General features: G+C 33.0%; 1 protein-coding gene across 1 annotated transcript in view; it reads right to left on the bottom strand.

Moving 5' to 3' along the window:
• The window catches only part of LOC119834457 (polypeptide N-acetylgalactosaminyltransferase 2-like), a 56,979-nt gene that overhangs the window by 19,226 nt on the left and 11,666 nt on the right, over positions 1 to 26,087 (bottom strand). The window contains exon 2 of the mRNA XM_038358823.1: positions 696 to 931. Within this exon, the coding sequence (XP_038214751.1) occupies positions 696 to 931 (236 nt within the window). The remainder of the gene's footprint in view (positions 1 to 695; positions 932 to 26,087) is intronic.

Genomic DNA, 26,087 nt, shown 5'->3' with positions numbered 1-26,087 from the left:
TAAAGAAATCGCTCCGTATACGTTTTAAAAACTGGACTAAGACCTTTACCTTGGTGAGTGTAACGTCCTCGCGATCGATATTAAATGCTACTGTAACCTACATTCTCTGTAATAATATTAATGTGGGGTGTTCAGTTACGCCTCATAGTCTTTATGAGTCTCGTTTATTACCAACTTCAAGCAGAGGTTATCAATTCAAAATAATTAACAGAAATGTAAATGAACTATGGTCCTTTTTAATTGATTATATTAATTTTTTAACACACCTCATTGTTAAGACCACAGCAACACTTTCGCTTTTGCGAATGATCCCAATTTAATTCGTCTTTAAAAATGTCGACATTCGAAAGATTACACACAAACGTTACGTCACATACTCGTAATGTATGCTAATCATTGCATCTCAATTCTCATTTTTTGCCAGACATTATATTACAAATTTAATTGAGAAATTTTAATATATAAAAAAATTAATACGAGGTGGGATTTGAACCATAGCAATGCCTAGCCTCTCGGCCACCTGGCCACCCTCGACATCATTCGCATTTCTTCTAGTTCTTTTGTTTAAATATGTCTAACTAAACACACATCTCAGTTTGAATGATATAAAATAAAACATTAAAATTAAACAAAAAATGAATTCATTTAAACAGAAAATTGCATACCATTTCCAGACATTATTAAAATTAACTTACATAGCATTTCTTGTGTCAGGCACACCACGGTTGCTAGGCAACGCGTCTGAGGCAGCCTGATTGAATCTATTCCTGACGTAAGGATCATTATCCTTATTCCCTCCCGCGACGTACCCCGCCTCGTCGAAGTACCTCCCTGTGCTCCCAGAGCCATACTCCTCGGGGGAAGCTGGACTGCTCTCTGGTTCCTCAATATCTTGGTGTTGCTTTATGAGACGGAGTGCTATGTTTTCTTCCTGTGAAATAAATATATTATTAGATATTGCAAACAAAAGTGTTAAAAGCGTCAATCTTTATTATGACTCTATGGTACATTTTAAATAAAACTTATATGGCTTGGGACTTATTTTAAATTGATTTATTTATTTTGGTATTGGATTTTTTTGAATATACACCTGTTTGGATAGAATATATATCATTTGCGTCTGTTTAAGCTTTTCCAGGTCTACGCAGTGGTCTAGGTTTAAATTGAAGTGAATTAGCACATTATAATATATTTATCCTCTCAGTAAATATACACCGCAATCTAGTGTCTTCGGCTGAAAAGCTTTTCTAATCTAAAATGGGTTAGTTAATATTTATTTGAATAGTTAGTACATGGACATGCTAACAATTAATTTTTAAAATATATAGGTTAAATATATAGGTTAAATATATATATATGATAGGTTTTACTATATCTCCATAATTTTAAATCGTTACATGTACAACAAGCTAAAAGTACTCAAAAATATTTTCTCCTAACCCTGAATTTATGAAAATTTCACTTTCTTGTACAAGAAATGCCTTCATTGTGTTTATGATCCAGCAGGCAATGCTTTACATATTTAAACACCATTTGTTCAAGTTGCCCTAACATTATACATAATAAATTTGAAATACATGCTACTTGGCTGGGGAAAATGATTTCATGTTGTGTGAATTTCATATGTTGTTAGGGCTGTCACAATTTTGTTCGATTCTTTGAACTTTTGATACAAACGACTCGTTTATTAAAAATCAGCATTCAATTGAATTTATATATATTTCTTAACAACTTTGGCCTACCTAACAAAAATAAGTCCTTACCTAAGGTATGAATTATCAAATAAATATTTTTTTTATTTTATTTTATTATAAATAAGTTTTTAGCAAAAAAGATTTTGGTCTGGAAGTGTTTTGTACACTTTTTTCACACGCTTTCACATTGATCACACGCTTCTCTAATGCTATAAATAGGTATGATATAGCAAGAAAAACAGGTTTTCATTTGCTCTTTTAGTCTTATCATTAGGTTTAGGGTTATTTTTGTGATCTTTGACACCGTAAAGTTCAATTTAATTTCGTAAACTAACGTTTAGCAACCCTAAATGAGGCGGTATACGCGTGAATATTTTATAAAATGGAAGTGGTACATTCTTTAATATTTACCTTACATACTTTCCATGTCTACATGTCTATAATATTCTTTCTATTTACTGCTAAGATCATACAACGTGTTTTATTAATTTTATATATTTGATTCCGGGCTTTAGAACTACTATAAAAGCTATTAAGTTTGAGAATTTTTTATGCTACAAAAAAAAATGTAAATAAATGTTGTTGTTGTTGTTTCTTTGGTTCCCGTGTCGTCTTAAAGCAATACTCATTTCAGTGTCGGAAAATGACAGCTATATGGGACTGGAATTAGTACTACTTTAAGGCGTCACAGTAACCCAACTGAATGTTGATTTACAAAATTTCATTTTGTAACTCCTAGTCATCAACTATGTCATCATTCATCATTGCAAATAGTACGAGGCTAAGGCTAAAGTGAGTGTGTCAAATGTCAGTTTCCGAATGATCTCAGAGATGAGCCGTGACTGATCTTGTTAAACCAATTACAGATGAATGAATGTGCGTTTATTTCAATGCTTACTGAGTACCTGAATTTTGGAAAGCATATACAATAAGATATGTCATCATATTTAATTTTAAGTTTTAAGGGAAGAAATCAGAAAGAACAAAAATAAAGATACTTCCTAGTTTCATGAGTAAAGCCAATTATTATTGTATTGATTAAAATTATTTCAAAGCATAAGTAATGATTACATGTTTGTTGTTTTAAATGTCGCATTTAAAACATTATCACACGTCTATTAAGTAAAATTAACACATAATTTTTAATAATTAATTGATTCTCGTAATAATGTATTTATACAATAAGAATTATTATAACATTTATTTAGATATATAATGCATAAAAAACTAGTCATAACCGACAGTCCATTACAAACCAGACAATTTCTATTCACAACCAAACGACCACATTTCACCAAACCTAGGAAATATGTTAATGAAAAGTTATTAATATTTAATGGAACATATATTCCCGTGATTGAGGACACATCGCGCAGCATTTAATTAAAGTATACTGGTTAGATATGCAATGAATACTATATAATTATCTAGATATTGCGATAAATATCCTGGTATATAACGGGTGGGTGAACCAGGTCTGCCTATATAATTTCTTTGATCTATGTTGTTAGAGAAAGTATCGGAAGTCGTATGTCGTACTGTAGATTTTAATAAATAGGCGGTACCGTCAGCAATGAGTCGATCGACTATCTCGAAAGTCAAATAAGGAGATGCTGCCACTACTTTTGGTATTTGAAGAACCTTATTACTTTGCCATGAGCATATCATATTACAGGAAGCTTCATAACGAAGTCCATAAAATAGTTTTAATAGGATGACGAGAAGTGGTATTCGACAATGAATCGCCTAAATTGGTAGCATAAATTATTCATATTAGATGAATAAAATAGACGAATACTATGAATAGAAATTTGTTGATAAAGTCTTAACTGTTAAACAAAGAAGACAGTGTAGGAAATATTTTAAACTTAAAGAATAAAGAAGAATTTTCTTAGGGTGAAAAATTAGTTCTGGTTACGAGCACGATTATTTAATAATGAAACAGATACGGAAATATTGAGTTCAAATGTATGATATACGCATTATAACATGTGACATAATGAAAGTTTCACATTATATGGTGCGGTAATGTTCAGAGCGAACCGTGACGGATTCGCTGCGTGATCTTGAAATGATAGGCCCAAGAATTAGGCTCATAGTTCAATGTCCAGAAAGACTGTAACAATATGTGTATAAGATTGTTTTCGTGACATTTATATGTAATTCCAAATAAAAACGAGAAGCTAAAAACTGTTGTTGGACAGGATTCGATTGCTTGTCTTTCCATTCACTATATCTTGACATTTCTAGCTTTCCGCTCTGGCTTCTCTCGCGTGAGAATATGTTTTACCGCCGTAAAAGGTAGTATCTAGCCTCCTAGCTACCCAGACCCAAAATCATATTATAGAATCGATCGGATGTTACGGAAAAAGAAACAAACAAACACATTTTGGTATTCATAATACTAAATTACGAATATAATACGACGAAGATAACATCGTTTAGATAAATAATTAGTATCGATTTATAAGGATTTAAATATTGCCTCTGGCTATATTAAATACTAGCTTTTGCCCGCGGCTTCGCACGCGGTAATTCGGTGTGGTTTAATAGATGTTACATATAAACCTTTCTCTTGAATCACTCTATCTATTAAAAAAAAAAACCACCAAAAAGCCAACAAGGGACAGATAAAGCGATTTTGTTTTATACTAATTATTGATGATTTTTATTTGCTTATCTAATATTGTTTGTATTAAACAATTTGATTGGTATTTTCACAATTTGAGAGAGTAATACCGCATTTCCAGATCAATCGTTCATTGATTTCTGAATACGATTGCCTAAAACCGAACCAGAGGCACAGAGGCCAGGCTGTCAGCAGCAGAGGAACAGATTAAATAGTAAAATGCACTTGCGTTTCAAAAGTTTTGATCTCGATACAAATAACCGGATCCGTCCAAGGACGCGTTCACTTTCGCAACACTTACGCAAGTGGATTAGTGATGTAATACAATGCGAGCCTTTATATGTATATTAGAATGGATGTTTGAAAGAAATTCCTCGTAGAAGAGGTTAAGGTGTTAATTGTAAAGTTATTTTACTTTTTATTCGGATGGTTTTTTTCTTCTTCAATATGTTTACTTTTAGTTAGGCTTTGCAGAGGTTTAATTGTAGTACTAATATTGTTTAAATGTATTTAAAAACAGGCATTGTGGTTAAAATCTAAATAACTAATTAGCACAAACACGCCTATTCAAGTAATCAATATATAAACATTGATAAAAATTTAAGAAATCAGAACATTTCAAGTCTCTAATGAAAATTAAATAGTTGTATAACTACCTACTACTTCTTAAATAGTATAATGTTGTATCATCTAATTTGATTGTAGTGAAATGTAATTATATGGCCCACGTATATTTTCTGTTTGCGGTCCGCCTCTGCTTCACACGTGGTACATAAATAGCACACAGAGATCCAACGGCGAAAGAATTTTTGAAATCAGCCCAGTAGTTCCTGAGATTAGCGCGTTCAAACAAACAAACTCTTCCGCTTTATAATATAGTGCAGAATTTAACAGAAATTCAAATATTTCAATTTGTTCTAAATTTAAACTGCTTTATATAACTGAGTTTACTCTATTTCTAGAGTAAGCGAGACTATTTCGCGTTACGGTATGTCATTTCACGAGAGTATCCGATAGTGGACACTCCCTGAGGGATGCAGCTATTTTCAGATAAGTCATTTTCTTCTATTTCTAAAAATAATGTTATATAAAGTTTATAAGTTATATTTAGATAAAACCGTTACAATGAACAGATTTTCGTGGAAATTTTGGATGGAATTGATTTAACTAGATATGAAACAACCATTTCGGGATTATACCCTTTTAAATTAAATATTAGTACATATATTCTTGCAAAAGAAATATTTGAAAGTGAAACATACAATTTACAGAACTCAGTTAAAGACGTGTAATATCCCATCCCATCACGTTTAACAAGAGGTCTTTGTGATATGTTTTAAAGAAAATAAAATTTGATGAAGAAACCTTGTAGCGTAGATTTCAACCAAGTAAGGTCATGCGGCATATCAAAATTCATCCAAACGATTGTTCGTTAATTTTTAGTTGCATTCTAAGTTCTAACCTTGCAGGTTATATATCGTTCTGTGGTCGAAATCCAGCCTTGCCATAGTCTCTCACTTGTTCCATTACATCGGTTATCATGATAAAATATCAAACATCGGTCGGAGCCCGAAATTTCGGAGGGGCTCAGTAATATAAAAATATGTTGACACGGCAAATTAGACTTTATTACTCAGTTCTACGTGTGAGAGTTGATTACGCTTAGGTCGAATTCTATCAGAAATATAGAAATTCAGCGTGACTTAGTAGCATGCTAATATGTTTCTTTCGGTTATGTTTCTTTCGGCCTGCATCCTTTTGCTAACCTTTCCAGTCCTTTTCTTTATTCCTTCCATCAAGACTATCCTTATCCATTATCCACTTAAGCTCGCAATCTATTTGCAGGCATATATCCTCTGCGAATGTTTATGGGCAGTGTTTAACGCTGACGGATCGAGGTTAAGGGACCCACCAGCTCTTCTGCCAACTATAAAAAAAAATATATGGCACACGTTACACAACAAATAGAAGTCTTCTAATTCTATTGGGGTAATGTGATAATATTTTAGTCTCAAATATTAGCACTGTTAAATGCAGTAAAATATAGAATGCATCGCAATTATGGACTATGGAAAAGGTCATTCATTTTGACGAATAAGATTTGGGGGAGGAGGGGGGAGGGTCTCTGACCTGCGTGATTCATGTGCGCTTTAAAATAAGGAAGAAGATAACCCCCTGCGTTACATTACCATCCATTACTTTACAAATTACATACGAATTTTCATACTGTAACGTGTATTTGTTGATTTGTCCTTAATTCACAATGCAACGTATTGAACAAGAGATTTTTGGCATGATTAATAATATAAATAACGAGGAATGACAAGGAATATTTGGGTACGAAAATAAAGTAATGCTGAGTCTTTATCCTTTAATTAAATAAGGTAATAAAAGTAAGTAAATTGGGAATTATTCAAATAGGAAACTCTGGAACGAAGAGAAATAATTTGTATACTATTAGAAAAATATTTAGCAGAGCGTTTAGGATGTACATCCTACGTATGCGCGTTGGATTTACCTTGATAACATTAATTTGTTACGTTACAGAACGTCTTGTTTTATTTAGGTTTGATTGTTTTCACTTATTATTAAAAACTCGCCTTCAGACCGCGTCTTCGTCCGCTTAATCAAAGGAAAATAGACAGACACGGGTTTTTCACGGATCGCCGTCAATATCCGGTTCCCGTAGTTTCTGTGATAAATACTATCCTTGTCCATTCTCCCCAATCTTTTCCAAATCGTTGCAGTCGTTAAGAAGTGGCAGTAAAACTTACTTTCGCATTTATAATATTAGTAAAGATAAGTAATCCTATCCCACTAATCCTACTAAGACGTGTGTGTATTTGTTGCTCTTTCACGTAAAAACTGCTGAACCGATTGCAATGAAATTTGGTACGTAGATAGCTGGACAACTGGAATAACATATAAGCAACTTTTATCCCGATATTCCTACGGGATACGGACTTACGCGGGTGAAACCGCGGGGCGCAGCTAGTAATTAATATATTTTATTATGACACAAATTCTTATTATATTGTTCTAACAGTAAATAAGTGTTTATTGCTCTATTATCCCATAGCAAGCTTTAACCGACAATGCTTAGTAACGATCAAATGCATCTTTAATAATAAATCAGTATTAAAGCTGTGCTTCGTACGAAAAGCTTCGGGCTAGAAATTATACGTAATTCCTAGTCTACAGCTACGTTTACATTCACGTATTACAATGTGAGTTTGAAAATTCTAATATAATTAATTAAAACTTATTCGATGCTACCTACTATACCGATATCATATAATTGGTGTGTTTGCCCTCTGCCTCTAGTTTGCCTGGAAGAGATGGCTTTGATTGATGATTTTTAAGATAAGGCCGCCATTTGTACTATTTCTCTTTTTCGTGCTAAGCTAAGCTTTTGCTTTACAAAAAATAATTAATTAATGAACCATAAATTATCAAAATCAAACATCAATCAATCTGAAATGGAATGGAAATGCAAGGTAAGGTTTTATATGTGGGAGTCGAGCACGCTTCGGCACGAATTGGGCCAGCTCGTACCGGGGAAGTACCACACCCCCACAGAAAACCGGCGTGAAATAGTGGCATGCCACTGTCTTTCGTACGGTGCGTAGAGGAGTCGCTATCACGGTAAAAGGTCCACATCAAGAAATTCGTGTTATGGCTTTAATGAAAGCGGTCAACACGCGAAAAATCATGTAATGTTTGAATGGTATTTCTTCATAGCCACAACACGTCGTGGTCGCGTCGGCCGCTATACGAATGTGTTCGTTCTTTGATTGGCACCACGCCGTGAGCGTTCTTATTAGTCACTATCTTTTGCGGCTTCGCACGCCTTAAATGCGGAGTAGTTATATAGATTTTATTATATGCAAACCTTCCTCTTGATCTTCTATCTATTTAAAAAAAGCCGTCAAAATCCGTTGCGTAGTTTTAAAGATTTAAGCGTACAAAGGGACATAGGGACAAAGAAGGCGACTTTGTTTTATACTATGTAGTGATGCCAGGTTTTCGCGTTGTGGACTTTTACTGCGAACAGAACGCGTTCTGAGCAAAATTTTTCGGTCAATGAGTGATATCGGTCTATTAGCGTTGCTTCTATAAGAAACTTAAGTGAAACTGTATTTTGATATTCCGGTGAAACTTCTGTATTTATACTTGTAAATAAAAATCCTATTAATGTGAATCTAGCTTTACAAGCCTTATGCTAAAGCGATATCTACACCCTGTCTGGAAATGGCTAGGATTTTACAAACGAGTTTTGAAAGTACGTAGGTTTCTAGTCACGATCCCGTTTCGTCGATATTATTGATTTTACGCGGAAATAATCTCTATTCCTCAATGTTTTGGTTGCTTTTCCCGTGCTAAATTTTGGAAAATAATTGGATAGCAATATGAGACTATAATTCAGTTATATAACACAAGAAATGTGCAGAATAATTTCCTCTTATACAAATAGTTTTACATCAATATGCTACAATAAAGATGTAACGAATGTCTGGTAGAATTACTCAATACTGAGTATTCACGCCGTCGACTTGTGTTGCGAATGAATTTTCTTTAATTTTTTATCACGATTGTGTATGTTATCGTATTTTCCTGTATTACGCGAATAGTTCGTATACGCATAGAAATTAAAATACAAGAGGAAGTCTTAAATTTCTTACAATAATGAGGATCAAGATGAATACAGAGAGAGAGAGAGAGAGAGAGAGAGAGAGAATGAAAAGTAGCCTATGTCACTAGCCGTCTAGCTATCTTCAAACACAAAAATTATACCATAAAATTGCTCCCTTGTGACGTAAGCAAGACAAAAGAAGCACACTTTCATATTAATTATAAAATTAGTTAGGATAAACATAGGTTGAGTAGATAAGAAAAGTTTCGGAGTTTAGTTAGCGCTTTAACGTGTTTAATAGCCTGAATTAGCACATAGTTTTTTACCCGGGTACCACGCGATTGACGCTTTGAGTTTACAGCTAGTATTAAAAAGATACAAATTTTTATTAGGTAGAATATCTTTTATAGAAAAAAACGATTCTTAGTACTGTACAGTTCATTCCCGAAAAATAAATAAACAAATTCCAGCCAACCAGTTATTGTCTTAACAAACATCGCCACTACAATGTTGTTTTCGACCTGAATTAAATTTAATGAACGTTTAATGTCTTTTAACGATATTTGTGTCATGCTTCCTGTAAATATATGCAGAAGTTGGCCTATATTTTATATGTGACTTCATTGTGAGTCATTGCTCATGCTTTAATATATGTTATGTATATTATTTGTGTTATTTTAATTGTTTCTCGTAAAGTTTGTTATAATGATGTATCAAAATAATATGAAGTCTGCAGCCGGTAATTAAATTTTATTCGATGTTTTAATTATTTTAACATTCCAAATTGTTGTCTTAATTTCGTTCTTAATTTAATAATTTTCAAGTCAAGTGTGTTAAAAATATTGATTATATTTTTAACACACTTGACTTGAAAATTATAATGTCGTAATCACTACATAGTATAAAACAAATTCGCTATCTCTTTACCTAGATATGCTTAAATCTATATAACTGAGCAACGGATTTTGATGGGTTTTTATACAGATAGAGTAATTCAAGAGGAAGATTTATATGCATTATATACATATATTAAAGAACTCAGAATTAACGGGTGCGAAGCCGCGGGCGAAAGCTTGTTTCCTATAAACAAAGGTACACAAAATCATGCATACTCAGCAAGCGATACAAAATTTTCGTCTGTATTCTTTGCTAGAAAATCTTTATAAATAAATAAATCAACATTATGCTCCTAACAACACCATCTCATGCATAACAGCAGTCCGCCCCGGCTTTCCCCGTGGTATATAAATAGCCTATGTCACTCAATGAAGATGCAGCTTGCAAATTGTGAAAGAATTTTTAAAATCCTTTTAATAACATTAGTGTAGATAGCACTCAGGAATCGCAGATAGATTTCAGCATATCCAACGGTGATTTTAACAATGCTATATTATTAAAATCTGTCCAATCCTGCCCGAGATTAGCACGCTCTATTCATAGTGTTCCACACTGAACGATCAAACAATTTCTTTATTCAAACCGCAAGGGAACATGCTTCCTGAGTCTGTGTTCCCTGACGATTGCAATAGTGGTCTTTAAGAGAAGAGTGAAGGCATTTAGGGAAGCGCGCTCCATCTTAGACCACATCTCAGCTTACCATCAGGCGAGATCGTGGTCAAGTGCTGCCCTATCATACCAAACAAACATAAAAAGACAAACAAAGAAACTCTTGAACTTTAAATTGTTAGTACAGCTAGAATAGATAGGTATCATGTTTTCGACAGTGTCTACATACTACACGCGTACTCTCTTTTTAAAAGCAATTTGTTAAATATATGTTAAGCTTGGCTATATTAATTATAGGTAAATGGATATAGCACTTTCACTATGCTGTTATTAATCGACCATAAAAGTAATTTCACACTAATATAGAGGTAAGTGTAATTGATAAATACCACAAATTACGTGGCACGAGGAATTCAATGCTATTTCCGAGCGAATGTTTAATAGCTGTGATTAAACAAAAATAATAATAATACACACAGATGAACATAGGAACTCCTCCTTTGGGTTTTTTTAATCGGTTATAGATTAAAAAGCAATTAATTGTTATTGTCATTTATCTTTATTGAGTATTATTTTTATCATCACAAAGATTTGTTAACATAATTAAATATTAGTTCTTGTCAATCGACTGCAAAAAAGGAGTGTTTATCAATTCGACTGTATTTTGGGTTTGTTACATCATAACTTTCGACTGGGTAAACCTATTTTGATAATATTTTTTTTAAGTTGGTGCATCCCATCCCATATATATTTGGTCCAGTTCTGGCAATTTTAAAGCGGATTAATTTTATTTCTTCAAAGTTATTATTACATAACACACAATGAATATCATCGTGTATTTTTATTGAAACAAATTACAAGGCAATATCGTTTTTGTGGAGCAAAAATTATGTACAAACTCATTATTTATATAATATAACAGTTACACGCGAGCGCGTGAACAAATTTTGATTGAGCGTAAAATAAAGGCCTTGAAGGAACATGTGGAGCTACAATCCGTTATTTTGATGATTACACCGAACTATTTTCTTGTGTACGATTTTACGAGAGTATTATACATTTAGAAATTAAAAACTTTTTAACGGACGGACGGACGGTCACGGAGAGACTGACCTGTCTCCCCGTGACGCTGTAAAGTGTTCGAAACGTCGGGTTAATAATATATTGAATAAATCGCGTTTAAAATCGCGTTTAAAAAGTTTTTAGTTTCTAAATACAGCGTACTATTTTCAAATTTTACTTGCGTGTTATGATGATCGTATGATTGCATTGTATGATGATTCTATTTAGCTAAATTACAAGCGAGATTTTCATGGTTAAGTCCTTTGGCTTTCTACTATCTGTATAGTATAAACATACGTTGTTTAAATATTTTTTTTTTAATCAAAAATGGTACTATTTTTACACATTATGTCTTTAATTTTATTTGTATACTGGACGCTTGTCCCGGCTCTGCCCGGATATCAAATTAACTGTTTTATCCCAAGGCAGCAATCGGGATAAAAAGTATCCTATCACCCAAGTCAGCTCATACCCTGTCTGTACACCAAATTTCATCAAGTTCAGTAGTTTAGGCGTGATTGATGGACAAACAAACAAACTCTCACATTTATAATATTAGTGTGATTAATTTCGTTTTCACAAAAAATAACAAGGATATTAGGACTATTTATTATAAACTTCGGTTTCCTTATTCTCATAATAGCTTTCCGCCCGCGTGTTCATCCACGCAATAAAGGAAAACACACTATGTCAGTCAGTCAGTCAGTCAGTCAGTCAGTCAGTCAACTTTGATTTTATAAATATACTAGCTGACCCGGCAAACGCTGTTTTGCCTTACTCTTATCATTTAGAGGTATAAAAAATAGATGTTGGCCGATTCTCAGACATACTCAACATGCACACAAAATTTCATAAGAATCGGTCAAGCCGTTTCGGAGGAGTTTGGCAACGAAAACTGTGACACGAGAATTTTATATATTAAGATTTATAGATAACTCTTATCACATCTAACTACTTAGTACTTAGTGCTAACTACTAACTACTATCACGGATATTAATACAATCTACTCCAACAGCACAAGCTTTACTCTCAGTATCACTTAATTTACTCTTTGTTAGTAACAGCGAAAGCGAAATTGAAACGGTTTATTCATAAGCGACCATGTCATAATATCATTGCTAACGTATCATTGAGTGTTTATGTAATGTTTGCCTAATGAGGGGCTATTTCCTATTGCACTAGCGGGAACGGTTCAATTTGTGTGTAATAGAATAGTCTTCCGTATGGTTCTGGTGGTATTATTGCGGTATTAGTGTTCGTAGATTATTTATTTGGGAATTAATCGTTTGGGACAACCATACGCCAATATATTAATACTTCAACAGTCCTTTTTTATGTTATTATTTTAAATTTTGTATGTTTTATAAGATACTAGCTGCGCCCCGCGGTTTCACCCGCGTAAGTCCGTATCCCATAGGAATATCGGGATAAAAAGTTGCCTATACGTTATTCCAGTTGTCCAGCAGTCTACGTACCAAATTTCATTGCAATCGGTTCAGTAGGTTTTGCGTGAAAGAGCAACAAACGCACACACATCCTTACAAACTTTCGCATTTATAATATTAGTAGGAAGTAGGATTTGCATGTGATGTGTCCCTCAAAGGCCAGAAAAGCACGTATACCACCACCAGTTTTTATGAGCGGTGGTGATCGCTTCGCACATCAAGTGGCATGCTCTTCTTTAAAAGATTATATACCTCTCATATAAAAACAGTATGAAATTGGGCACAGTTTATTATAGCTGAAGATTTAACTAAGATCTTGAGCTTATGTATTTAAATACAATACAATTAAGTCAATTATCACATTAAAAAGGTGAGTGGGAATGTTCGAAGAATGCTCCTTACATCACAGCTAAGAGTTGAGTCGAAATTTCACCTAGCCATTTCGGCCATGTAAGATATTATCGGTTTAATAATTATAACAATTAATTTATAGATTATCACGTATTTATTAATTATATAGTATTAATAACGATCAACCATAAGTGTCATAACGATTATGTGTTATTATATTCATAGCATATAAATATATATACGCACAATTTCGCGTATAAAGTGTCAATCAATATATCTGTTTATGGAGCCAATTTTTGTTCAGTTCTTTTGTCACAAATAATTTTATGCCGAGTATTGTTTGCAGTCATCATCAGCAGCCCATACATGTTCCCACTGCTGGGACACAGGCCTCCTTTGAGGGTTCAGGCCATAATCCACCACGGTGGCCAAGTGCGGGTTGGCAGATGTCACATGTCGTCGAACTTTTTGATTCTTGGACACGCCGGTTTTCTCACGATGTTTTCCTTCACCGTTTTAAGCAGTGCTGATGTTATCCACATGTGCAGATCAATTGGAAAATCAATTTATTTCTTGCACGCTCGCCCAGTCTCGAATTTCGACTTATCGGTTTTGAAGGCCAAGGTTCTCACCACTGAGCCGGCACTGCGATTCTTTGCAGTACTTCATGAAAATCAGTTCAGATGTTTGAACATCATCTGCTCTTTTCTAGTTAATGAGAAGTTTCATCTATTTGATATTTGACTTTTATGTTTTGTTTCGTTTTAGCTCTGCGTGATTATTTCTCTGGCACCAAGGCCTCAATAAATTACTATGCTAATTTAATTGTATTGAACAATACGTTGTGTAAAATGTTATAACTCAATTAAATTTATGTTGTCATTATGGACGTCATTTTCATTTCAATGCAATAAATATATAATGTTTTTCTACGTATTCAATTAATATCATACTTTTTTATGTCTTGAAAGTGAGATATTTTGAAAAGCATGCCAATGCTATAAAACCAAAAAATTAAATTGTCTTTCTACCACCACTTTATTTTCCACTAAATTAGTCTTTCTAATCTAATCCATATACCAAATTAGCTCAGCATCAATATACCGACATCTTGCATGCGCAGGTCCGCAGGTCACAGATAAGTGTCAATTTAGAATTTAGATCGTGACAGTGAGTGGACCTTTGACCCCGACAGCAAAAATCGTGACACACGACCTAATCTCTATTGCCGCAATGAAGAATTAAATACTTTCGCTGAACAAAAAAATATTTATTCATCGCCTATATTTAAATTTTCGTGCTTTAAAATTCAGTAGATCAATTTATAGCCTATATTACTAAATTAGTTATTTAGTAAATTCGTTTTATCCAAATGCATGTTCGCTTGCTGGTGATTTCTATTCAATTAATTATTGTCATAATTTATTTATTGGGATTCCAACAGTACACATACAGAACATTAATACATAAACATAGAATTATATTACATAATATTAGAATATTAATACATTAACTTAGAATTTAAAACCTCATTTTTAAACTTTTTAATTTATATTACTAAAATATATATTTTGTTAATGGCTGTTTATTTAAATGTTAGTTACCTTACTCCTCCGAAACGGGTGGACGGATACAAATGAAATTTTGCGTGCATATCGTGCAGGTCTGAGAATCAGCCAACATGTATTTTTATAACCCTAAATTATAAGAACAAGGCAGAACAGCGTTTGCCGGGTCAGCTAGTTATTTAATAAAAGTTAACTAAAATTGATATTCGTCTAACTGTCAATCAGCGTCCAAGCGTTCACGAGTAGTTATAAAACAATTTGTTCAATTTTAAATAACATTGCATAACCCATTGATTATTGTCACGATGTGTTTTGGCACAATCTATTCTGGGTCAGGTCTTTGTGGTAAAAATATAATAGTGAAGAGTTCCACTTCTCCTAATTGTTCGATTTAATGTTCGGAGTATTTCGTAAATAGATTAAATTTTAATGTGATCTTGTGTTTGGTTTCACGCGAGTATTGAAGTTATTTTAAACTGACAACTGCAAAGTGTTCGATACGTAATGATAATTAATATAATGAATACATAAAAAAGCAAAGAAGAACTGGTTTTCCATGAGAAGTAGGTATAATTTGTGAGTGTTTCACAATTACATCGTAGGTAGACGTATAAAAAAAAATAACTACTTTATCTACCTTTTACATTTTACATGTTTTAATTTTCTCCAAGGACACATTATATTAAATATCAAACAATTATGAAAGTCTTATAATCATTTGAATACGTTAATTGTTCTTGTAATTTGAAATAAGACTATACGATTTTGTTATTTTATATAATTCAGTGAAATTTTCATAATTAAGAAAAACCTACATACACACTTATTCATAAAGACTGCTATAAAAACATATGACATATAAAAATACCCACTTAACCAGACGAAGTCAACTACATGGCCTAGTCTACAATTAATGTCTTCATTACAAAACAACACGCAGACACGATAAAACTAAAAGTAAATTTTAAATCAAGATATGAATGCTGACAGACGCTCCACACGCAACTGCTAACTGCTAAGCACCAGTTAATTCCCACGGTAAAGTAGGTCACGCCGTAGATTAGACCTAGGTATCAAGGATACTTTCTTTTAGGTTTAAAGAACTATACTATGAGAAATTACGCCTTTACATTGTAATTTGCAAATGGGGAATATGTTCATCTGTTTTGTTACATTGTTATCGTATCTTAAGCAGTGACGTAATTAATTGTTAACTAGCAGCGCCCCGCGGTTTCACCCGTGTAAGTCCGTATCGCGTAGGAATATCGGGATAAAAAGTTGCCTATATGTTATTCCAGTTGTCCAGCTGTCTACGTACCAAATTTCATTGCATCTGGTTCAGTAGTTTTTGCGTGAAAGAGCAACAATCACACACACATCCTTACAAACTTTCGCATTTATAATATAAGTAGGATTGGTAGGATATGTCAATGGAATTTTCGAGAAAGACATACACGGTTCTTCTTCTTGTCCTAGAAAAGGGTCTGGAAATTTGCCTGCGGTACGACTATCGCACTATAGGTAGTGTGAAACTCAAGTGAAGCTTTGGCTATCTAGATTATTTCTGCAATGCCACCAACATCTTTCAAATGGCGGAAAATTGAACGTTGAATTGTTGCTGTAACTACTTCAAGTGCTGTGTGTTTTATTGATATATTTCTTAATTTTAACTATTTAGTATGACGAAAGCTATTAAAAGTGATGCCCACGATATTACACTTAGCGACGGTGACGACACGTATCGTTTCAGAGATAATTTAAAAGTGTTTTGTATGTGTAGTCGAGCACGCTTCGACACGAATTGGGCCAGACCCCCACAGAAGACCGGCGTGAAATTGCATACTGATGTGTTTCGTTCGGTGAATGGGGGAGCCGAAGGCCCATTTTCTTTTCCTTACCCTTTCCAGTCCTTTCCTTTATTCCTCTCGTCAATCCTTTCTCAATTTGAAGTCGGCAATCCATTTGTACAGGCGTAAGGTCTGCAATCGACCTTACGCCTCTCCAAATGTTCATGGGCGGTGGTAGCGCTTACCATCAGGCGACCCACCAGCTCCTATATTTGATCATAGACTACACTCAATATGTATAAATGTTCAAAGAATAATAAAATTCATGTATAACGAAAACAAATAAAACAGTATGGTAATAAAACCTAATAAAACAGATGCGAAGTTAGATAAAAAAGGCAAATTAGAACAATAAAATGGAGATGATATTGTGTAATTTATCGAAAGTATTCAATTATGGGTTACACGCTTACGTCAGCTGTTATCAAAATCACACAAATAGAGGCAGTGAAAGTAAAATACGGCATATACTATATAGTAACGGTGCTTGTCCAACACGCGTGCAAGGCCACAAACCTTAGCTTTATTTTTTACTTGCTTTTGCTCGCGGCTTCGGACGCGTTACATTCGGAGTAGTTTAATAAATGTTTTTATACATATAAACCTTCTTCTTTAATTACCCTATCTATTAAAAACCCCATCAAAATCTGTTGCGTAGTTTTAACGATTTAAGCATACATAGGGACGATAGGACGATAAGATATTATTATTTCAGCGCTATATTCCGTATAATGAAGATTGAAAAAAAGTTAAAAATATTCGGAAATAGAATAAAAAATATTGACTTTTAATATAACATTTTAAAACGTTTCATCATATTATTAACACTATTCTATATAATGGAAAGTAAATACACATTGTCCTAACCACTTTCCCTGTTTAGAGCAATTTGATGGTATCGCTTTCACTAAACCAACATTTTTTTAATGTCAGTTATCAGACACAGATAATAAATGTTGAGAAAAAAAGATAAAGACAAATAGTTCATAATAAAATTATATACACTTGAATTTGTAGTTGAAATTAGTATTTTATTATTCATCGCAAAACAAATTAAGAAGTGCTTTAATTTACGCAGTATAAATACTCAACCGATTTTGATGAAATTGCATTTGAACTTGATCCCAAGTTAGGGCATGGGGCAAATTATAATCTTTAAGTTATACATACAAGCAAACAAACATACGTATTTGCGAAAAACGACGCACGTGTTAAGTATCTGTTACACACTAACATATCCAAAAACTGTGTAATTCTGACAACATAACATAAACAATAATAAAAAGTACGAATTAGCCACCGCTTTTTTGAAGTCGGTTAAAAAATAAATACAGAATGTCGTTACAGACTAAGCCAATTACACGTTATATAAAACAGAAGGGTTATAAATGAGATTACAATGTGAGCAGTAGTTTTTATACTGTGGTGTTTGGCCTACATCGCTAAGTAAAAGTGGCCTATACATTATGTAATAATTTAAGGCGGACTCGGAAATTGAAGCGGATAATCTTGTTTCTTATTTATACAGGATGTCCTATGCGGTTTAGTGAAACGGTATAAGATATGTACTAGCGATGTAACTTAATAAATATAAAGTGATGAGATTTTTTTTTTGTTTTCGTACTGATTGGTTTTGTATGACTTGACTTTTTTCGTTATTAGCTGGATCCATTTTCGAATCACTGCTACTAATAAAAAAACCGCTAAAAATGTTCATTGAACTTTGATGAAGTTGTCTAGTTTGAATACAAAGTAAATGCGAAATATTTTAAGATTTAAGAATATAGAAATAAATCCTCCAGAACATAGGTCCAATATTAGAACTGTCATGAATGTTCATATAATATTCATACATGCTCTTATTAGAATAAATGAATAAAATATATTTCATAAAATGAGCAAAATTTTTTTAAACCAAGCTTATTTTTTAGCACAAAAAATTTAATCAAAATCAGTCAAGCCGTTTCGGAGGAGTATGGCAACGAAAACTGTGACACGAGAATTTTATATATTAGATTGTGATGTTCAATTGTCAACTCCCTGTATAAATAAAAACAATACTTCAGATTTCTAGTTCCCATAATGCATAATTAATTTGTATGTATCTAATGTACTACAGAATAATTATAGTTTACAAACATTTCGTTTTTGTTGGAAATTGTTTGAAGTTATTAAAAATTTTAGTTTCCTTACATACATGTATTGAAATTTATAGTCTTTTATGCCCCAATTTGGTATTTGAATAATAACATTTCATTAAATTATTTTGGTTTATTCTGTCCTTATGGTCAATTATTATGTTTCTGTAGTATGACAAATGAAAACGCGTCTAATCGAAGTCTAGTTGAAGAAATAAATGTTTGAGTTTGAGTTTGTGATAGTATCCAAAATAATTATCTTGAATGGAATCATACGGGAAGCAACATTTTCAAAAAAGATATTAATCATCAAAATCGGTTTACCAAGTGGACAGTTCTGAGGTAGCAAATACAAAAAATAAGATAGGCGCCGTCAAATTGAGAACTTTCTCATTTACTTTTAAGTCGGTTGAATATATATCTCTGTCCACATAGAAGTATGTATAATATTAAGACATTCATACAAAACTCATCAAATATTCCTGTCATGTCTATATTTGTAATTCATAAACACTTCGGTTTTACTCAGGCCAAACTCATCCAGTTACCTATCTTAATATATATAAATCTCGTGTCACAATGTTTGTCCTCAATGGACTCCTAAACCACTTAACCGATTATAATAAAATTCGTACACCATGTGCAGTTCGATCCAACTTGAGAGATAGGATAGTTTAAATAATTTTAATTACGATAAATGACAACCCGGGCGGAGCCGCGGCGTGCAGCTAGTATGCATATATATTTGCCATAAAATTCTTATTCTCTTATTCCAATATTCACAACAGCAAAAGTGGTTCAAGACCGTTGAAAGCGTTCGAAACCAAGAAATGAGCAGTTTCTAAAAGAAATCACAAGTATTGTATGGGTTTTGAAGTTTTTGCCGCGTAATATGAATTGATACAATTTTGTGTGAATTAAGACAACAAGCACCGATAAAAAGTAATTACGCCATTGTTACTTACATGTAATTGTACATTGTCTTTTGACATTGGCTAGATTTCAGTACAATTAGGTAGGTATAATCGGTGTACATGTGTTGTGACGTTCGGGCTTCTTCTAGTTAATTTGTCTACACTAATATTATAAAGAGGAAAACTTTGTTTGTTTGGTTGTAATGAATAGGCTCAAAAACTACTGGACCGATTTTAAAAATTCTTTCACCATTCGAAAGCTACATTATCCACGAGTAACATAGACTATATATGTACCACGGGCGAAGCCGGGGCGAACAGCTAGTTGGTTATAATTTGAAATAGTTATACTATTAGAGGTTTTTTTTGCAGGGAACGTAATTGCCCCCTTGTTGTCCGTGTAGTTTTTTGTGTATTTGATTGCTGTTTTCAATGTTTATATCCTTTAGAGTATTAAACATTTCGAAATTAAAGACTTTTTAACGGATTTTAAACGCGGTTGATGCATTATTATTTAAACCCGCCGTTTCGAACACTTTATAGAGAGCGTGTTCACAGGGTAACTGTTAAGTTGTTTTATAATATAATACTCAAATTCCTTAACAAAACTTGATATTTGAAAGATAGTTTATAATTTTGGTTTCATATGGTTTTCATAAAACCTAACCAGAATATTTCGCCAAGTAACCAAAAATTCAATTTAAGGTTTGCGGGGCAAACAAGTTTGGTGACTTTTGGCTTACAAGGTTAATTCTTGGTTTAAGTAGTTTAAAACTAATACATTATTTGTATAAAATATGGTAGTCGAGTACGCTTCGGGATGAATTGGGCCAGCTGCACCGGTGCAGTAACACACCCACACAGAAGATTGTCATGAAAGCCATGAAATAGCATGTAAATGTTACTGTGTTTAGTATAATGAATGGGTAATCTTGTATCCTATTCGTCTACATTGTTTCCTATATTCCATGTAACCTTTTCCTATCCCTGACCCCTAAAAACTCCCTAAAAAGTTACATAGACCTAAATAACACCCATTTGCTTGAAAAAAATATGATTTTTAAATTCTTCGAGGCATCGGAATTGTATCGAATTACGAGAGTAGGGAAAATACCGATCACAAAAACTCTTCCAAATTTATAACAGTGCAAGTTCGTTTGAATGTTTAGTCTGTGGTTTCAACGCCATTCTGGTTTTACCCAACATAATAAATTATGCACGATAAACCTCCAAGGTTATGCAAAAGCAAGCAACTTGTATTAATAAGTTTTTGTAAGACTTTGACGTCCATGAAAATACAGCTTATACTAACGTAATTAAACGTCTATTTGGATGCTGTTAATATTTCTCCAAGTGTGTATCTACATGATAAAATTGTCTATTGTCTCTACTGATAATGTAGAGCGGGACGGTTTGTTTGTTTGAATGCGTTTACCTATGAAACTACAGAATCGATTTCAAAATTATTTTACCCGTGGATGTGTATGTGATGCCTTTGTGCTATTAAGTATATATAGGCTATATATATATTACTAGCGGTCTGCCCCGGCTTCGTCCGTGGTATATATATAGCCTACAGCCTTCCTCGATAAATGGGCTATCTAACATTGAAAGAATTTTTCAAATTGGACCTTTAGTTCCTGAGATAAGTGCATTCAAACAATCAAACAAACTCTTCAGCTTCATAATATTATTAGAGATGTGTACCATGGGTGAAGCCGAAGCATGTGATATATTTCTACATTCTATGGGGCTATTAAACAAACGAAGCACCTTCAGATATACAAAAAGTAATTCATTCATACTAATTATTGTCATTATTAATCATCAATAAATCAAATGTAGTTTATAATCGAAAAGAAGAATTTAATTAAATCAAAAATAAAATGAAAAATCGGCCTCTTACCTTTTCACTATAATTAATGTCAGATCAATATTAGACGTCAAAAAGTCAACTTGTAAGTACGAATAATATAAGTTCAGAGGTTTTTGAAAGTGATTTTTACATTAAGTACCCTGTTATTAAGAAACTTATCAATGTTTGTTATGTTATTGCATAATTATTCAAATACGTTTTTAATAGTTTTCATCTAGCCATAAGAATTGATATATTTAAAAGTGCTTTGAATACGCATCATAATGATTATGATGCGTATATCACCCTTTGCAGTGAGATATTTCGCAGCGGTAAAAAGTACCCTACATCGTTCTTTAGTCTCCCATTTCTAGACACAAATAGTATTAGAAAATTGCTCTGTTGCGATGTGAATGACAGACAAACAAATACGTTTTGCATTGGTAGTATTAGTTAGCATTTGAAGATTTTAATTCTTTACTTATAACTAGGAAACTTTTGAAAATTTTATTGAATAATAGAAAATTTTAAAACTGTACCAGGAATCGAACAACAAAACCACAGAAATATCCTTAGAAACAACATTACCTATCTTTCTGTCTAAGCGTCTATACTGTATAGGGACACCATGATATCCATAAAAGATTAACAGTCTTACCACAGAACCAGCTCACTTGATAATTTAATATTGAATGCTTTCATACTATAAGCGTAAATAACACTTGCATTACTTTTGCTGTCTACATTTCTCATTTAATCTCATCATAGTTGAAACGAATGAAAAAAAACACGCTTTATAGCTGTGTGATGTAACCGACATACAAACGTACAGGTGTAGCTAATATAAGCAAGTTAATGTTATTTTTGTACGAACGGTCACTATCTTCAATATGGCTAGTAATTATTAATTGAAACCAAATACCTAATGGTCACGAAAGCCATGGAAATGTTATATAGGAGTGACCACCGAGCTTAGTCTACCCTTGATCATTATTATGAAAATTAACACATTAAGATAATAAATTAAACAAAAAGTTCCTTCCAGCATCAGCAATTTACGTATTAGTTAATTTATTCAATTTAACAACAATGTGATACATTATATTGATTACATTTGTAGTTTAATTTTGAACCAATAAATATTGGTAAGCTGATGAAGAGTTTGGATATTTGTATTTAATTTAGTATATAGGGCGTTTCGGGGGCGATAAATCCACATAGTAATATTTTTTAGAAAATGTCATATTCGTGTTTTATCAACTTAAACATACTTTTTTAACGAATAGGACGCGTTTGAGTAGTTCCAATTTATTATGACTCTTTCTGACATCCATTGGCAAATAATACTACTATTTTTGGCGAATAATTAAGTTTTTAAAACACAATTTATAAAAAAAAACAAAAAAAAAACCGAGCAAAGCTTTCATACCGGTCATCCAGGTACTGCGTATATCATGTAAGCATTATTTATGAAGCTAACATAATCTTAATCGACACACGCAATTAAGTCAATTTTACTACTCATAATAATTTGTAATCCAAACTAAATAAACGATGGGAAAACGATCTTGATAAGAAAGTTGTTTTAACTATAAGGACGTGGAACGAACTTTCCTCTTTGCAATTTGCAATTGCAATTGAGATAAGGATAAGAAAATTGTAATGATAAACTTGTTCCAATAATAATTGGCGCTAACAGGAATCCAAGCTTTCTCTATGAACTTTTAATTAACATATTCAATGGTGAATATAAGCGCTTTATGTAAGATCTAGTTTTCTTTTACGGGAAAATGAGTATTATGTAACAGAAATTAAAGTAGAAAATCAGAAACGTGTACATAGCTCGTTTTTAAATGATACCAAATAAGATGTAGACCGTGAACTCTAAACCAGTTAAAATAAATTATTTTTTTGATTCTAATTAGGTATTACGGAGCTCCGTGAATGAAGACTCATTTCATCATCATCAGCCCATATATGTTCCCACTGCTGGGACACAGGCCTCCTATGAGGGTTTTAGGCCATAATCCACCACGCTGTCCAAGTGCGGGTTGGCAGATGTCACATGTCGTCGAACTTTTGATTCTTGGACATGCCGGTTTCCTCACGATGTTTACCTTCACCGTTTTAAGCAGTGGTGATGTAATTCACATGTGCAGATAAATTGAAAAATCAATTTATTTCCTGCACGCTCGCCCCGGTCTCGAACCTCGACTTATCGATTTTGAAGTCCGAGGTTCTCACCACAGAGCCACCACTGCTTTTTTGAAGACTCATTTAGCACCCTTTATATAAATTAAAAACGAAATATAGGTAACAATGAAATGTATTTCTTCGCAACGCTCTGATTATCTAACAAACAATTGGTTAGAAGCATATCTAAAGAGATGGTGTCAAATTTATTCACGGTTTAAGTGAGTCTGTCCATAGAAAGCTGTACACAAGCTATTTCAAAGCTGTACGTTACTATTAACGATGTTCGTTGCTTATTGCATACCTAGATTCTACAAGTCAATATGTGATAGGAATCCGAGTTGTTAAGGCATTTTTGGCCGAAAATGTGACGATTAATACGTATTGAATACTAAATTTATATTGAGAAAACATAAAGAGTCTGTTATTTATATAAGTATTTTATTTGCAATAAATTTTTAAGTTAGACTAGTACCGATACCGATATTTATCAATTACAATAATTTAAGAGTCATTTGATAGACGTTAGTAAATTGAATCAATATATAATCAATGATGTAATGCCTAATTTAAGATGTTTGAGACGAGAGCTTTCGCTTCGCTTCTACCCTGGTGTAAAACCCTTACAACGGACGTTTGTACAATAATTTTTTCGTGGTATTTTCGCAGTCAAGCGCTTTTTGTGATTTTAATTGATCGTAAGATTGTCGGCAACTTAGCAAAAACTCACTTCAAGATGAAATGAAATTAATGGCTGGAATGGAAGATAAAAACCGTATCGTTTCTTAGTTTTGAAAGAATTGTAATTATTCTTGATTTTTAATTTTATTAATTTAATTTTGATTAAAACGGTTACGAGTATCGTCTTAAAAGGTTCGGTAATTCACAGGAGGAATTACAAAATTAGACATATATACATTAATATAAAATAAGACATATCGTTTTTTAGGAAATTCTTAGATTCTCTAAAATATTGGGCAGACAACGTCGCGGGCATTAAATAGTATCATAAAAAGATTTCATTCCAAGTTCGACATTCACTTACGCGCAATCCAATTCGCTTCAACAGCTGTCTAAATGCCTTGTATTTTACAATCATTGATAATATTTGTAACTCACAAAACCCCATTTAATTTCTCAATCTAAGGTGTGACCGACTTTTCATTTCCTGGTTCGAAGTAACCTACAAGAATTGGATCTGTCCAATCTTACGCGTGGTTTGAATACAAGTTGCTTATAAAACTCACTTTCAAATTCGTGCTAAGAATTCGCTAATCCAACGCAATTGATCCGCATTGAGGGCGCTGTATAATTATATTTGAATTTAGAATAACATGTATGTATGTATCTTCAAATATGTGTGATAAAATACGCAGTGATGTTTTGGAACGATTTTAAATTATATTACAAATATTTGGTTGTTGATATTAATAGTGAAGATAAGGAATTGTAGCGGTCCAAGCTAAGAGCCTTGTGCGACACATTGAAGTAACTGTTTGTATAAACGATGAAAAAGTGTGAAACTTTATGTAAGAGCAATTCTTTGTCACTGTTCTGAGCTTATTAGATTTTCGGATGGTCTACATCTAGAGCAGCCACAAGGTAGCTATTAGATATATTTTGATTTTATGCTTTAATACTATTAATATAGGTAACAGTATAAAAGATTTTCATGGACAAAACCAATGTTTTATATGACTGAATGATATTAAATTAAAACACAGCACACCATAAGCATGGAATCGCGACATATTCGATAAACCTGTTTCTGAGATTAGTTCGAACAAACTTAAAGGCAAATGAATCAAAAAATCCTAAAATGTTCGAGCTTTATTTACAATTTTTTTTAAATAAATGTCTCGATATATAACTTTTATATGCAGAGACACCATTTTATATTATGTTTTTATATTTTATCAAAACGGGAAGAAAAATTATGTTGTTTTAATTCTGCAATAAGCCATATTGCAGAATTAAAATATATAATTATTTATATGTAAGGATGTGTGGGTGATTGTTGCTCTTTCACACAAAAACTACTGAACCGATTGCAATGAAATTTGGTACGTAGACAGCTGGACAACTAGAATAACATATAGGCAACTTTTTATCCCGATATTCCTACGAGATACAGACTTACGCGGATGAAAGCGCCGGGCGCAGCTAGTATTACACTAAGACTACTATAAGATGCAGTAACCCCCCAGTTCTTATATCTGGCCAATTTAATAGCTTGTTAAATCTCTTTTTC

This window comes from Zerene cesonia, chromosome 19 (assembly GCF_012273895.1).
Source record: "Zerene cesonia ecotype Mississippi chromosome 19, Zerene_cesonia_1.1, whole genome shotgun sequence".
Taxonomy (NCBI): Eukaryota; Metazoa; Arthropoda; class Insecta; order Lepidoptera; family Pieridae; genus Zerene; species Zerene cesonia.
Note: the sequence above shows the minus strand (reverse complement) of the source record. Positions and strands in the feature narration are given on the sequence as shown.